The sequence below is a fragment of the Lepisosteus oculatus genome, chromosome 7 (assembly GCF_040954835.1).
Source record: "Lepisosteus oculatus isolate fLepOcu1 chromosome 7, fLepOcu1.hap2, whole genome shotgun sequence".
Taxonomy (NCBI): Eukaryota; Metazoa; Chordata; class Actinopteri; order Semionotiformes; family Lepisosteidae; genus Lepisosteus; species Lepisosteus oculatus.
In genome coordinates this window covers 499481-515557 of record NC_090702.1, presented here as the reverse complement: position 1 = coordinate 515557, position 16077 = coordinate 499481, and the positions used below count along the sequence as shown (strand labels likewise).

Here is a 16077-nt window from a genome sequence, read left to right as displayed (position 1 = left end):
CAGAGCTCCACCGGGCGCCGTCCTTCCTGGGATCAAGGGGCAGGCCGTCCCCCTCTCTTCCCGAGTGCCAGTATGGGCGAGAAACCCTCTTCCCCATCCCCCCCAAAAAACCACACAGCGCCCGGCTTCGATTTGTGTGAACTTTTTTATGTCAACCAACATTCAACTAATAATACATCTGTACAGAAGGGAGGGAAGGGGAGAGCTGTCAGGCTCCCTCTCGGACGCGTTTATCGGGGCGCTGTCCTGGAGGTGGGGCTCCCCGCTCCCTGGGGTCGCCGGCGCCCTCGCTGCACGCAGCTCCGCGCCATTACAGACACGCGGCGCGGCTCTCTTCCCGTCTGCCTGCGGCGGAGCTCCTCTAGGCCGGGGAGGGGGGCGCGCTGCAGAGCCCCCGAAGCAGCGGGCGTGTCTGAACACGGCGGGACCCAGCACGCGCCCAGGCCCCCCCGCGCTCACGACGGGCCAGGCGGGCCTCACTTCCTCCCTCTCCCCGTGTGCGGACACCAGGTCACCGGGTCTGCCGCCGCCCGGACCGGGCGAGCTCCCGGCTGGGATTCCCGACCGGAGCGAGGAGCCGCGCCTGGGAACGGGACCAACGATCGCGAGCCCACCCGGCCGCGAGCGCGCACGCAGGTATCCGCGCTCCGGACCGGGTGAGACCCGGCCGCCGCAGGCCCGACCCAAACGCGATCGGATCCCAGAAGAGAGCGAGGCCGATTCCACACCCGCCCGGGGGGCGCGACGCAAGACGGGAACTCCTCAGGCCACTGGATGCAGAGCAAGAAACATTGGCTTTAACCCGCGATGCTGCTCGGCTGCCATTTTGTTGACATTTTAGTCCCTCTCTATGCGTCCATGTGATCTAGAAAAAAAGCATACAATATCCACGTGTAGAGCTGTCGGGATCGCAGCCAGGCTGGGCTGTCAGCGTCCTGCTGGGGGGAGGGCAGGGGGTCCGGGACCCCAGCCTGTGAGGCGCCCCGCCGCATACATGTCTACAGCACGCGTGTGCCTGCTCAGCATGAAGCCTGTCGACACGTCTGGGCAGGACAGCTGTAGGGTGCCACCGGGCAGATGGGAGGGAGGAGGAAAGGGCAAGTGTGTGGGCGCCCAGCCACCCAGCCCCTCGTCCAATCAGGCACAGCCACGCCCACTGGGCCCCGGTCCAACCAGACATGGCCACGCCCTCCATGTGGGTCTCCTGGCCGACTGGGCATGACCACACCCCCACCGGGCTCCGGTCCAATCAGGCATGGGCATGACCACACCCCCCACCGGGCTCCGGTCCAATCAGGCATGGGCATGACCACACCCCCACCGGTCTCCGGTCCAATCAGGCATGGGCATGACCACACCCCCACCGGTCTCCGGTCCAATCAGGCATGGGCATGACCACACCCCCCACCGGGCTCCGGTCCAATCAGGCATGGGCATGACCACACCCCCCACCGGGCTCCGGTCCAATCAGGCATGGGCATGACCACACCCCCCACCGGGCTCCGGTCCAATCAGGCATGGCCGCGCCCATCAGGCTACGGTCCAATCAGGTGGCGGAGTGCAGGGCCCCGGGATCGGCGGCCCCACCCCTCTCGCGCTCCCTCTCCCCGTCCTCCTCGTCCATCCTGCGGCCGTGCTTCCGGAAGTACTTGTATCTCTGCACGTAGAGCTTGACCAGGTTACTGACTTTGACCGGGTTGATCTCCCCGCTGCGGCTATGGCAGATCTGCGGGAGAGGGAGACAGGTGGGGGGGGCGGTGAGCACGCTGCAGGACACGGGCTGGCCGGGCGCTGACGGACACAGACCCCACGGTCACACACTGAGCACTCCTGGTGTGGAGCTGGACACACACCTTGTGCACGGCCTTCCGCAGGATGTCCTTGTACTCGTCCTTCGTGATGTCCTTCCTCTGGTAGTAGGGCTTGATGGCCAGTTTCACCTCCTCCACGGCTCTCTCCTGTGTGTGCAGCTTCTTCAGGTACTGAGAGAGAGAAACAGGTTCATGCAGACACACTGACTGGACACTCCAGTACATGAACACTGCACTGAGAGAGAGAGGGGTTCATACAGACACACTGACTGGACACTCCAGTACATTAACACTGCACTGAGAGAGAGAGGGGTTCATACACACACACTGACTGGACACTCCAGTACATGAACACTGCACTGAGAGAGAGAGGGGTTAATACAGACACACTGACTGGACACTCCAGTACATGAACACTGCACTGAGAGAGAGGGGTTCATACAGACACACTGACTGGACACTCCAGTACATTAACACTGCACTGAGAGAGAGAGGGGTTAATACAGACACACTGACTGGACACTCCAGTACATGAACACTGCACTGATAGAGAGAGGGGTTAATACAGACACACTGACTGGACACTCCAGTACATGAACACTGCACTGAGAGAGAGAGGGGTTCATACACACACACTGACTGGACACTCCAGTACATTAACACTGAACTGAGAGAGAGAGGGGTTAATACACACACACTGACTGGACACTCCAGTACATTAACACTGCACTGAGAGAGAGAGGGGTTCATACAGACACACTGACTGGACACTCCAGTACATGAACACTGCACTGAGAGAGAGAGGGGTTAATACACACACACTGACTGGACACTCCAGTACATGAACACTGCACTGAGAGAGAGAGGGGTTCATACAGACACACTGACTGGACACTCCAGTACATTAACACTGCACTGAGAGAGAGAGGGGTTCATACACACACACTGACTGGACACTCCAGTACATGAACACTGCACTGAGAGAGAGAGGGGTTAATACAGACACACTGACTGGACACTCCAGTACATGAACACTGCACTGAGAGAGAGGGGTTCATACAGACACACTGACTGGACACTCCAGTACATTAACACTGCACTGAGAGAGAGAGGGGTTAATACAGACACACTGACTGGACACTCCAGTACATGAACACTGCACTGATAGAGAGAGGGGTTAATACAGACACACTGACTGGACACTCCAGTACATGAACACTGCACTGAGAGAGAGAGGGGTTAATACACACACTGACTGGACACTCCAGTACATTAACACTGCACTGAGAGAGAGAGGGGTTAATACAGACACACTGACTGGACACTCCAGTACATTAACACTGCACTGAGAGAGAGAGGGGTTAATACACACACACTGACTGGACACTCCAGTACATTAAGACTGCACTGAGAGAGAGGGGTTCATACAGACACACTGACTGGACACTCCAGTACATTAACACTGCACTGAGAGAGAGAGGGGTTAATACAGACACACTGACTGGACACTCCAGTACATGAACACTGCACTGATAGAGAGAGGGGTTAATACAGACACACTGACTGGACACTCCAGTACATGAACACTGCACTGAGAGAGAGAGGGGTTAATACACACACACTGACTGGACACTCCAGTACATTAACACTGCACTGAGAGAGAGAGGGGTTAATACACACACACTGACTGGACACTCCAGTACATTAACACTGCACTGAGAGAGAGAGGGGTTAATACAGACACACTGACTGGACACTCCAGTGAACTGCAGAATGATTTATCATAAAGAAAAAAAAAACACTTCTTGTGCAAAAACAAAACAATGTCATCGGATGGTATTACTGTATCTGGCTCACGGAGAATGTCAGGCTCTTGGTCCAACACTGAAATGCACAGAGAACTGGACACAGTGAAAGTTGGGGAGAGGTAAGCCGACAGAAACCCACCTTGTCAGGGTCTTTGCCCTCACTCTCCCAGCTGACCTCAGCGGATCCCACACTCCCGGCCGCCCCCGACGACGACCCCGTTGGCAAGGGAGGGGGCGGGGTCTGCGCACAGCCAGCCATTGACAGCCCTGTGTGCAGATGCGGGGGCGGGCTCTTTGAGCAGCCCACCAATGGCAGAGCGCCGTGCAGGATGTACTGGGCGGTGGGCGTGGCAGCGGGAGGGGCCAGGGCAGAGGAGGTGGAGCCAGTTGAAACGGTCTGGGCGCTCTGGTTGGCCTGAGACAGGATCTGCGGAGGCATGGGAAGAAGACTGTCAGGGACAGCGGTCACGGAGACACGGAGAGCAATGACAGGGACGAGGGGCAGGACTGAGGACGGAGACGGAGGAACGAGGGACAGCTGACCTGGCTGGTGGCCTGGATGAACTCCTGGGCTTTGGCTCGGCTGGCCAGGTTGGCCTCCTCCATCTTGAACAGCAGCGCAGTCACTGGGGGGCCGAGGGCAGAGAGAGAGAGGAGGAGGGAAATCATTTCAAGCACCAGCATAACCTTCTGTTAACTCTGCAGTGTGGTGTGGAATCCGGGATTCCCATAGTGACCAAGTGGACCTGTAGGCTACCCTGGTGACCAGGTGTACACGTGAGCTACCCTGGTGACCAGGTGTACATGTGAGCTACCCTGGTGACCAGGTGTACACGTGAGCTACCCTGGTGACCAGGTGCTACCCTAGTGACCAGGTGCTACCCTAGTGACCAGGTGTACCTGTGTGCTACCCTAGTGACCAGGTGTACCTGTGCGCTACCCTAGTGACCAGGTGCACCTGTGCTCTACCCTAGTCACCAGGTGCACCTGTGCGCTACCCTAGTGACCAGGTGCTACCCTAGTGACCAGCTGTACCTGTAGGCTACCCTAGTGACCAGGTGCACCTGTGCTCTACCCTAGTGACCAGGTGTACCTGTGCGCTACCCTAGTGACCAGGTGTACACATGCGCTACCCTAGTGACCAGGTGCTACCCTAGTGACCAGCTGTACCTGTAGGCTACCCTAGTGACCAGGTGTACACGTGCGCTACCCTAGTGACCAGGTGTACCTGTGCGCTACCCTAGTGACCAGGTGTACACATGCGCTACCCTAGTGACCAGGTGCTACCCTAGTGACCAGCTGTACCTGTAGGCTACCCTAGTGACCAGGTGTACACGTGCGCTACCCTAGTGACCAGGTGTACACGTGCGCTACCCTAGTGACCAGGTGCTACCCTAGTGACCAGGTGCACCTGTGCGCTACCCTAGAGGGCGACTCTCTCCCCAGGAGGCGCAGATACTCACACGCTAGCACACCCCCAGCAGTGCAGTCCACTCCCGCCTGCAGGCTCCAGGGCAGAGGGGGGGCGCCGCCGAGAGGGCCGGGCTTGGAGGAGGAGGAGGAGGACACGGAGCCCTGGGCCGAGGAGGAGGAGGAGGACGAGGAGGAGGGGTCCGAGGGGGGGACGAGCGAGGGCGGAGGGGGCGGAGGTAGGGGGGGCGCAGAAGAGGAGGGGGTGGCGGAGGCCAGGGAGGCGGGCTGGGGCTTGGGGTCATCCGGGGCGCCCTGGGGCTCCCCCGCCGACTGGGACACGTCGCCGGCAGCGGCCCCGCCCGGCGCCCCCCCGGGGGGGGCGGAGGGGGGGCTGGCCAGGGGTTGCGGGGGCTGCTGCGGCGGCAGGGAGGGCGCCCCACCCCCGTCCTCGGACAGGAAGGCGGCCTCCGGGGTCTTGCAGCTGCTGTCCACCGTCTGGGAGTCCGGGGTGGACTCTTGGGGGTCCCGCTTGCTCCCCGTCTGGTGGGGGGGCAGCGGGAGCGCCGGAGAGGCGGGGGCCGGGGGGGCGGCGGCGGCGGTGGAGGAGGAGGACGAGGAAGAGGAGGAGGAGGAGGAGGAGGGGGCAGGGGGCGGCAGGGGGGGGCTTGGGGGTTTGGAGGGCTGCCCCTCGGAGACGTGCCAAGACCCCGCCGGCGCCCCGCCCCCCCCGCCGCCGCCCTCCGCCCCCCTCGAGCGCCGCCGCTCCTTCTTGGCCGGCGGCTTCCGGCGGCGCGGCTTCCCGCCGGGCGCGGCCGAGGACGAGGACGGGGAGGAGGCGGACGAGGACGAGGCGGAGGTGGTGGAGCTGGGCTTGACCCGCTTGGCCCCCGCCTTGGGCGGCCGGTGGTGCTGGGGGCCGGGGGCGGGCGGGGGGGCGAGGGGCGGCTGGCTCGGCCTGGCCTTCCGGCCGTCCCGGTCCGGCGGGGGGGCCCTGCCCCGCGGGGGGGCGCCGGCGGGCTCGGCGCCGGGCTTGAGGAAGGGCGAGCGGCTCTCCTGGTCGCGGCAGAAGACCACCGCGATCGAGCCGGCCCCTCCCGCGCCGCCGCCGCCCCCCAGGTCCTTGCCGGGGGCGCCCCCCGCCTTCGCCTTGCCCCCCGTGGTGCTGCTCACGCCCTCGCGGATCAGCACCGACACCTTGGACTGCAGCTTGGCCCTGCGGACGGCGGGCGCGGCGCCGGGGGCCGCGGGCTTCTTGCCGGACTTGGCCCGCCTCTTCCTGTCCTTCTCGGCCTTCGCCGGCTTGCGGCCGGCCGGGGGTCCCACCCCCCGCCCCCGGGGGGCCGCCCCGGCCAGCAGGGGGCTGCCCCCGCGCTGCTGCTGCTGCTTCTTGAGGGAGGTGGGGACGGAGACGGACACGGGCGGGGGCGGCGGGGGCGAGGGGGCCCCGCGGGGCCGCTTGCGCTCGGGGCTGGGGCGGGGGCGGGGCGAGTCCTCCAGGGAGGGGTAGTCCGAGTCCAGGGCCTCGCCGTCCAGGGAGAGGGCGTCGTCCGCCAGCTTGGGCTCCTCCGACAGCCCCTCGGAGTCGTAGCGGCGCGGGCGCGCGGGGCTGGCCGAGGAGTCGCGGCCGCGGCCGCCCCCCCCCTCCTCCTCCTCCTCCTCCGCCCTCCTCTTCCTCTTCCTCTTCTTCTTGCGCGCCTTGCCCTCGGGCGGCGGCGACTGGGCGGCGGGCGGCGGGGGCGGCGGCGGCGCGGGGGGGTGCGTGGTGGTGGTGGTGGTGGTCGTCACGGTGATGGTGCGCTTGATGGCGAAGAGGTCGGAGCCGTTGAGGTCCTGGATGGATGGCGGCACGACGGGGCGTCCGTCACGCCGCCTGCGGTCCCGGTCCCTCTCCCTCTCCCTCTCCCGGTCCCGGTCCCGGCGCTCCCGGCTCCCGCGGCTCCGCTTGCGCGACTGCCCGCGCTCCCCGCCCTCCCAGCGCGGCGAGCTCTTCCTCCTCCTCCTCCTCTTGCGGCTGTCCCCCTCCTCGCCGGAGCCCCTCTCCCTCTCCCGCCTCCTCCTCCTCCTCCGCTGGCGCCCGTCCGCGCCCGAGGGGGAGGGGCTGGACCAGGAGGAGCGCCGGCGGCCCAGGCTGCCGCGCCGGCGGCGGGAGGAGGAGGAGGAGGAGAACTCGGGAGCCGCGGGGAGGGGGGGAGGAGGAGGAAGAGGAGGGGAGGAGTCTCTCCTCCTGCTGCTGCTGCTCCGGCCTCCTCCTCCTCCTCCTCCTCCTCGCTCGGCCCCCCGGCGCTCCCCGCTGGAGTCCCCCCCGCGGCGCCGCGGCCTGCTCTGGCGCCCCTCCCGGCTCCCGCGGCGCCGCCGGTGCTTCTCGCCCTCCTTGCTCTTGGCCTTGCCGGACGCCCTGCGCGCCTTCGGCGTGTCCTTCTCCGGCCCGTCCCGGCCGCGGTCCCGGTCCTTGTCCCTGGCCGGCGGCGGGGGGGCGGGGGCGGGCGCCGGCGGCGGGGGGGGGGTCCCCGGGGGCGGCGAGGCCGAGGAGGAGGGCCGGGCGCGGTAGCGCTCCTTGCGCCGGCTGGCGATCTTCCTGCGCAGGTCCCCCGGCGCCGCGGCCCGCTCGCCCTCGGCCCGCACGGACACGAACCCGTCGCCCTCCAGCACGCGCAGGATGCGCTCGGGCGGGGGGGGCGGCGGCGGGGGGCTGCGGGAGCCCCCCCCCCCGGCCGGCGCGGGCCGCCGCCGCCCCCCCCGGTCCTCCGCCCCGGCCACGATCTCGCCCTCCTCGATCTCCGAGTCGGAGCCGCCCGGCGCCGCCCGCCCCCGGGCCCGGGCCCTGCCCCGCTCCTCCCGGCGGCCCGCGGCGGGGGAGGAGGAGGCCGGGGGCTCGGGGGGGGCCCGGGGGGTGCCGGTGGAGTCCGGGGGGGGCGTGGTGTCCCGGGGCGCCCCGCCCGCCCCCCCGCTCTCCCGCGGCTCGCCCTCGGCCTCGCTGCTGCTGGCGCTGCTGCTGCTGCCGCCGCGGCGCCGGCCCCCTCGTCTCTGCTCGCCGTCGGACGCCAGGGCGGGGGAGCCCGTGGGGTCGAAGGGGTCGTATTTCTGCCCGCCCTCCTCCTCCTCCTCCTCCTCCTCCTCCTCCTCACCCCCTGTCCTGCCCTCGCCCTCCGTGGGGTGGAAGGGGTCGTAGATCTCGGAGTTCTCCCCGTCCGACCCGGGATTGGCGGGGAAGGCGCCGGAGGGGTCCGCCGGGGAGGTGGAGGAGACGGCGTCCCCTTCCGGCCCGGCGCCGGCCCCCGCGCCGTCGCCCTGGTAACCGGAGACGGAGCCCGCCGCCGCGGCCTCGGGGGACGGCGCATGAGACGACGGGCTCGACGCGGAGGAGGAGGAGGAGGAGGACGACGAAGAGGAGGAGGAGGAGGAGGAGGAAGGCAGGGAGCTGTTGCCTTCCTGCGTCTGGGTCAGCGTGGAGGTCCGGGGGTCCCCCAGCCCCCGCTGGACGCCCTGGGCCCGGGGGGAGAGAGGGAGCAGGACACCCCCGCCCCCGGCCGCCCACTGATGCGGTTTCCATGGAGACGGGAGACGGGGGTCACCGGCGGGAGACGCAGGGCCGAACGTAGCTGCGGGGACAGAGGGGGGGGGTGAGTACAGGGCCGGGCCCGGGCCCAGGCCAGAACCTCAACCGCCACGTCCGCTACCTCCACCAGCGGAATTCAAGCCCGTGTTCCCCCCAAAAAAACACCCCCCCACACGTGTCTGACATCTCTCTGCGTTTCCATGACATCCGCACCTCCCTCCTGAAAGCCGGACTGGACCGAGCCCCACGGCGACCTCTCCAGAACCCTACCTGATCCGGCGGGGGGCTTCCTGCGGAGACGAGGGGCGACCGCCGACAGCAAGGCCAGGGGGGACCCCCCTTCTACTCGGACTTCGGCCGTGAGCTCCAGTTCGTAGTCAGAGCTACAGGACAGAGAGGGCGGTCAGCACAGACACGCTGACCGACTGGACGGCACAGTGCAGTAATCAGGACAGAGAGGGCGGTCAGCACAGACACGCTGACCGACTGGACGGCACAGTGCAGTAATCAGGACAGAGAGGGCGGTCAGCACAGACACGCTGACCGACTGGACGGCACAGTGCAGGAATCAGGACAGAGAGGGCGGTCAGCACAGACACGCTGACCGACTGGACGGCACAGTGCAGCAATCAGGACAGAGAGGGCGGTCAGCACAGACACGCTGACCGACTGGACGGCACAGTGCAGCAATCAGGACAGAGAGGGCGGTCAGCACAGACACGCTGACCGACTGGACGGCACAGTACAGTAATCAGGACAGAGAGGGCGGTCAGCACAGACACGCTGACCGACTGGACGGCACAGTGTTCTCACTCACCTGTCGGCCTGGACTGCGAGGGCGTGAGGGGAGCAGTACTGGGACACCAGCGAGAGGAGGGCTTCCGGCACACCGGGCACTGCTTCACACTGACAGAGAGACACACGACATCACTTCCTCCTCCTGCCCCCCCAGAGAACCACCTCCCTCCTCCTGCCCCCCAGAGCCCCACCTCCCTCCTCCTGTCCTGCTGCCCCCCCAGAGCCCCACCTCCCTCCTCCTGTCCTGCTGCCCCCCCAGAGCCCCACCTCCCTCCTCCTGCCCTCCCCTACTGCCCCCCAGAGCCCCACCTCCCTCCTCCTGCCCTACTGCCCCCCCCCAGAGCCCCACCTCCCTCCTCCTGCCCTGCTGCCCCCCCAGAGCCCCACCTCCCTCCTCCTGCCCTACTGCCCCCCAGGGCCCCACCTCCTCCCTCCTCCTGCCCTGCTTCCTGCCCTGTCCTGCTCCCCTGATCACATGGCCCCTGGAGGCCCCTGGAGGCCCAACTCCAACAAACCACGACACTCTCTTACTCAGACACACACACTCACTCACTCACACACTCACACACTCACACACTCACACACTCACACACTCACACACTCACTCACACACTCACACACTCACTCACTCACTCACTCACACACAGACACACTCACTCACTCACACACAGACACACTCACTCACTCACACACAGACACACTCACTCACTCACACACAGACACACTCACTCACACTCACACTCACTCAGGGCCGCTGGCCTGGAGCCCGGACAGGCACCCAGCTCCCCTGCGACACTCGGCTCCCGGCAGGGCGCTATACCGGGAGAACAAATCCGCAGGCTCCGGAAAAGCAGGAGCCGCTGGAGGAGAAGGACGGGAAGGGTGACTCACCGCACTGGGCCGCCCGCCGCCCTGGGCCCCCGGCGCCTCCCCCCGGCCCTGGGAAGGGCAGCATCGCCCGAGCCGACTCCCCTCTCCGGCCCGCCCGCGCCCGCCGCCGGGCCTCTCCGCCTGGGAGACCGACACAGAGGTGAGACCGGCTCCAGAACAGGCGCCGCCGGGCCCCTCCGACCCGAGGTACCGGCCCCGTCCCCCACTCCCACCCGGTCCTGGTTTTAGTGTTCTTCTCTGCGGTGTCCGCCCGTGTCCTACAGACCCTGCGCAGAGGACACCGCGTGCCGAGTCCCAGCAGCTGAACAAGAAACGGAGGAACTGAAGATGCTGTGGAGGTGTCCTGGGTTGTCTTTCTTTTGTCTAATATTGAAAATTGGTGTCATGTCCCTTCATAGTCTCCTCTGTTCAAGTCTGAAGAGACTCAGTTCCTCCAGCCTGTCAGTGTGGGACACTCCCTTCAGACTAAAGAGACCCAGTTCCTCCAGCGTGTCAGTGTGGGACACTCCCTTCAGACTAAAGAGACCCAGTTCCTCCAGCCTGTCAGTGTGGGACACTCCCTTCAGACTAAAGAGACCCAGTTCCTCCAGCCTGTCAGTGTGGGACACTCCCTTCAGACTAAAGAGACCCAGTTCCTCCAGCCTGTCAGTCTGGGACACTCCCTTCAGACTAAAGAGACCCAGTCCCTCCAGCCCGTCAGTGTGGGACACTCCCTTCACACTAAAGAGACTCAGTTCCTCCAGCCCGTCAGTGTGGGACACTCCCTTCACACTAAAGAGACCCAGTTCCTCCAGCCCGTCAGTGTGGGACACTCCCTTCACACTAAAGAGACCCAGTTCCTCCAGCCTGTCAGTGTGGGACACTCCCTTCAGACTAAAGAGACCCAGTTCCTCCAGCCTGTCAGTGTGGGACACTCCCTTCACACTAAAGAGACTCAGTTCCTCCAGCCTGTCAGTGTGGGACACTCCCTTCAGACTAAAGAGACCCAGTTCCTCCAGCGTGTCAGTGTGGGACACTCCCTTCACACTGAAGAGACTCAGTTCCTCCAGCCCGTCAGTGTGGGACACTCCCTTCAGACTAAAGAGACCCAGTTCCTCCAGCCTGTCAGTCTGGGACACTCCCTTCAGACTAAAGAGACCCAGTTCCTCCAGCCCGTCAGTGTGGGACACTCCCTTCACACTAAAGAGACTCAGTTCCTCCAGCCCGTCAGTGTGGGACACTCCCTTCACACTAAAGAGACCCAGTTCCTCCAGCCCGTCAGTGTGGGACACTCCCTTCACACTAAAGAGACCCAGTTCCTCCAGCCTGTCAGTGTGGGACACTCCCTTCAGACTAAAGAGACCCAGTTCCTCCAGCCTGTCAGTGTGGGACACTCCCTTCACACTAAAGAGACTCAGTTCCTCCAGCCTGTCAGTGTGGGACACTCCCTTCAGACTAAAGAGACCCAGTTCCTCCAGCGTGTCAGTGTGGGACACTCCCTTCACACTGAAGAGACTCAGTTCCTCCAGCCCGTCAGTGTGGGACACTCCCTTCAGACTAAAGAGACCCAGTTCCTCCAGCCTGTCAGTGTGGGACACTCCCTTCACACTAAAGAGACTCAGTTCCTCCAGCCCGGCAGTGTGGTTAATTCCCTTGAGCTCCAGGATGCACCAGGTCGCTCCTCTCTGGACTGATCCCAGAGTATCATATCTATTTCTACACCCTGCTGACGAAAGCTGTGCGCAGGTTAACTGTGCGTTTATTCCATACAAGGCCCCCCCCGAGCCCAGCACGCCTCGGGGTGAATCCAACTGCTCCCCCAGCCACATTCCCCGGAAGACCCCGCGCTGGACACCGTCAACGCCACAGGGAGCTGGAGGACAGATTCGGGGCGACACCGCTGGGCCCAGACAGGGGGCGCCACAGAGGCGCGTGGACCTGCAGTGGAGAACCCTCACCTCGCTCGGACAGCCCGGAGACTCCCGAGCCTTCCGAAGGGATTGCGGACAGGAAGACAGCGGCCGAACAGGGATGCAATACCACTGCTGTCAGTGGCTGAAGGCTCGGCACTGTACTGTGCTTTTCCCACAGCCCCACTGGGCTCTAGTGCAGTACAGCAGCTCTGAGCTCTGAAAGCCTCAGGAAGATCGAGTCAGAAACGCTGGACCGGCCGTCTGCGCTTACTGCACTGAAGCGACAGACACCGGCACCGGCACGGTCTCACCTCACCCTCACATCCAGACACTCGGACCCACAGACGCTCACTGACCTTGGGCTGCGGGGGACCGGCTACGTCCTTGGGTTCGGGGTCGTCAACAGAGGGCTCCGTGTCCGAGTCAAACTCCCCCTCTCTCATCTGCACGGGAGACAGAACGGCACGGATCAGACACAGAGAGCCCACCAGCGCATCACTGGGGTAAACTACTGACCAGAGAGCCCACCAGCGCATCACTGGGGTAAACTACTGACCAGAGAGCAGGCCAGTGCATCACTGGGGTAAACTACTGACCAGAGAGCAGGCCAGCACATCACTGGGGTAAACTACTGACCAGAGAGCCCACCAGCGCATCACTGGGGTAAACTACTGACCAGAGAGCCCACCAGCGCATCACTGGGGTAAACTACTGACCAGAGAGCAGGCCAGTGCATCACTGGGGTAAACTACTGACCAGAGAGCAGGCCAGCACATCACTGGGGTAAACTACTGACCAGAGAGCCCACCAGCGCATCACTGGGGTAAACTACTGACCAGAGAGCCCACCAGCGCATCACTGGGGTAAACTACTGACCAGAGAGCAGGCCAGTGCATCACTGGGGTAAACTACTGACCAGAGAGCCCACCAGCGCATCACTGGGGTAAACTATTGACCAGAGAGCCCACCAGCGCATCACTGGGGTAAACTACTGACCAGAGAGCAGGCCAGCGCATCACTGGAGTCAACTACTGACCAGAGAGCCCACCAGCGCATCACTGGGGTAAACTACTGACCAGAGAGCCCACCAGCGCATCACTGGGGTAAACTACTGACCAGAGTGCCCACCAGCGCATCACTGGGGTAAACTACTGACCAGAGAGCAGGCCAGTGCATCACTGGGGTAAACTACTGACCAGAGAGCCCACCAGCGCATCACTGGGGTAAACTACTGACCAGAGAGCCCACCAGCGCATCACTGGGGTAAACTACTGACCAGAGAGCAGGCCAGTGCATCACTGGGGTAAACTACTGACCAGAGAGCAGGCCAGCACATCACTGGGGTAAACTACTGACCAGAGAGCCCACCAGCGCATCACTGGGGTAAACTACTGACCAGAGAGCCCACCAGCGCATCACTGGGGTAAACTACTGACCAGAGAGCAGGCCAGCGCATCACTGGGGTAAACTACTGACCAGAGAGCCCACCAGCGCATCACTGGGGTAAACTACTGACCAGAGAGCCCACCAGTGCATCACTGGGGTAAACTACTGACCAGAGAGCCCACCAGCGCATCACTGGGGTAAACTACTGACCAGAGAGCAGGCCAGTGCATCACTGGGGTAAACTACTGACCAGAGAGCCCACCAGCGCATCACTGGGGTAAACTACTGACCAGAGAGCCCACCAGCGTATCACTGGGGTAAACTACTGACCAGAGAGCCGGTCAGTGTTTCATCCAAGAAAGGCACCAATCAGACAGTCAGGCTTTCTAAATACCACTCACAAACTGCCTTATTTCCAAATGTTATTTATATCCAGAAACTTTCAGTGCTCACCCTATTCCAAAGGAAGAACACAGACCCACAGTTATAATAAAAGTTATTATAGGAGCTACAGTCCCAGTACAGTAGAACAGTCTGTTACAATAGGAGCTACAGTCCCAGTACAGTAGGACAGTCCTGTTACAATAGGAGCTACAGTCCCAGTACAGTAGAACAGTCTGTTACAATAGGAGCTACAGTCCCAGTACAGTAGAACAGTCCTGTTACAATAGGAGCTCCAGTCCCAGTGCAGTAGAACAGTCTGTTACAATAGGAGCTCCAGTCCCAGTACAGTAGGACAGTCCTGTTACAATAGGGGCTACAGTCCCAGTACAGTAGAACAGTCTGTTACAATAGGAGCTACAGTCCCAGTACAGTAGAACAGTCCTGTTACAATAGGAGCTACAGTCCCAGTGCAGTAGAACAGTCCTGTTACAATAGGGGCTACAGTCCCAGTACAGTAGACCAGTCCTGTTACAATAGGAGCTCCAGTCCCAGTACAGTAGGACAGTCCTGTTACAATAGGAGCTACAGTCCCAGTACAGTAGAACAGTCCTGTTACAATAGGAGCTACAGTCCCAGTGCAGTAGAACAGTCCTGTTACAATAGGAGCTACAGTCCCAGTACAGTAGAACAGTCCAGTTACAATAGGAGCTACAGTCCCAGTACAGTAGAACAGTCTGTTACAATAGGAGCTACAGTCCCAGTACAGTAGGACAGTCCTGTTACAATAGGAGCTACAGTCCCAGTACAGTAGAACAGTCTGTTACAATAGGGGCTACAGTCCCAGTACAGTAGGACAGTCCTGTTACAATAGGAGCTACAGTCCCAGTACAGTAGGACAGTCTGTTACAATAGGAGCTACAGTCCCAGTACAGTACAGCTTCATAAGAAAATAAACAGAATTAGATGACCTGCGTGTTAAAACACATGTACTGACTGGTAAAAACCTGCTCATGCAGTACAGAACAGCGAGTTTCCAGAGAGAGCGTGCGTTACTCGTGTTTAGATTTAATAACAGACATTTACAAACATATTAATGTGCTTCCAGAACCAATTACAGCTGCATTTTGCACATTTTTAGCTACGGAAATGATCAATATTTCTCGTTATGTTCGCATTAGCTCTACTTAATGGCCAGAGGGATACATCAGCGATAGCAGGTAATTTAATGCAATGGTAGTATTTAAAACAATACCTACTTTTCCTACTAAAGCCGTGTCCCGGCAGTTGAACAAGAAGTGCAGACGTTTTTACTTATCCCTTTCTCGTTAAATTTATTCTAAAAACAAAATTTAAAACTAAAAATACTACCCTTAAAACACAATAGCAACCGGCCCTACCCGACCGCTGCCTCCATTTTAGCCTCCTCGTAGAGACCTGCGTGGAACAAGGCCTGCTCGGAAATGTAGTTTTTCAACAGTCTGGCCCACAGTTTCCTATGGCGTCAGGCTACAGGGCTGGACTACATTCCCCGTCATGCTTTGACAAAAAAGCCGTCCGACAGGGTTTCCCCTATTTCCAATTGGCGCGTCCTCGCCTTGCTTCTGGGGATTCTGGGATATGTAGTTTTTTTTAAATATTCTCGCTTGCTCCGGGAGGAATATTGCCGCTAATATTCGTCGCCATCGTCCGCACGGAGGGCGGGGATCTGCGGCGGCGATCTGTACCGGGTTTCCGGTTTCCAAACGTGAAGACACAGAAGACCCCAGACACCGCAGACAACACAGCACGAAACTCCCTCCTCCCTTGCAGGGAGTTACCCCCCGCTGTGTTCTAACCCCCCTTCCTGACAAACCGGGGTACAGCACCTCACTCCAGATACAGCAGCGCCACACGCTGGGTGCCAGTCCAAACAGCCCGGCGATTATTACTGTCAATAATGCAATATCTGGAAGAGTGCGGTGGCTCTGTGGCTCAGGATCTGCGCCTGTGGCTGGGAGGTTGCCGGTTCAAATCCCGCGGCCAGCAGAGGAATCCTACTCCGTTGGGCCCCTGAGCGAGGCCCTGAACCCCAGCTGCTCCAGGGGCGCTGTATAAATGGCTGACCCTGCGCTCTGACCCCCAGCTTCTCTGTGTGTGTG

At 61.9% G+C, this 16077-nt stretch overlaps 1 protein-coding gene across 3 annotated transcripts; it reads right to left on the bottom strand.

Moving 5' to 3' along the window:
* Window positions 1-131: 131 nt before the first annotated feature.
* Window positions 132-15421, bottom strand: scaf1 (SR-related CTD-associated factor 1). Of its 3 annotated transcripts, none has more exons than XM_069191765.1 (10): window positions 15337-15421; window positions 12526-12612; window positions 10278-10397; window positions 9406-9494; window positions 8859-8971; window positions 5083-8631; window positions 4163-4245; window positions 3759-4046; window positions 1854-1982; window positions 132-1726 (listed from the first exon to the last, which is right to left on the bottom strand). In XM_069191765.1, exons 2-10 carry the CDS (start codon window positions 12610-12612, stop codon window positions 1547-1549), a joined length of 4638 nt encoding a protein of 1545 aa, XP_069047866.1. In that variant the 5' UTR covers window positions 15337-15421; the 3' UTR covers window positions 132-1546. The 3 variants fall into 3 exon arrangements, with proteins under 3 accessions (XP_069047866.1, XP_069047865.1, XP_069047867.1); XM_069191764.1 differs by having other exon boundaries at window positions 15196-15387; XM_069191766.1 differs by lacking the exon at window positions 10278-10397 and having other exon boundaries at window positions 15196-15388.
* Window positions 15422-16077: the final 656 nt, after the last annotated feature.

Excerpts from the sequence above, each read along its gene's own strand:
- scaf1 (XM_069191765.1), bottom strand. The coding sequence starts at position 12,612 with ATGAGAGAGGGGGAGTTTGACTCGGACACGGAGCCCTCTGTTGACGAC. Across the intron at positions 8,632-8,858 it reads GAAGCCCCCCGCCGGATCAG|CTACGTTCGGCCCTGCGTCT; the intron begins GTAGGGTTCTGG and ends CTGTCCCCGCAG. Across the intron at positions 1,983-3,758 it reads AGGGCAAAGACCCTGACAAG|TACCTGAAGAAGCTGCACAC; the intron begins GTGGGTTTCTGT and ends TCTCTCTCTCAG.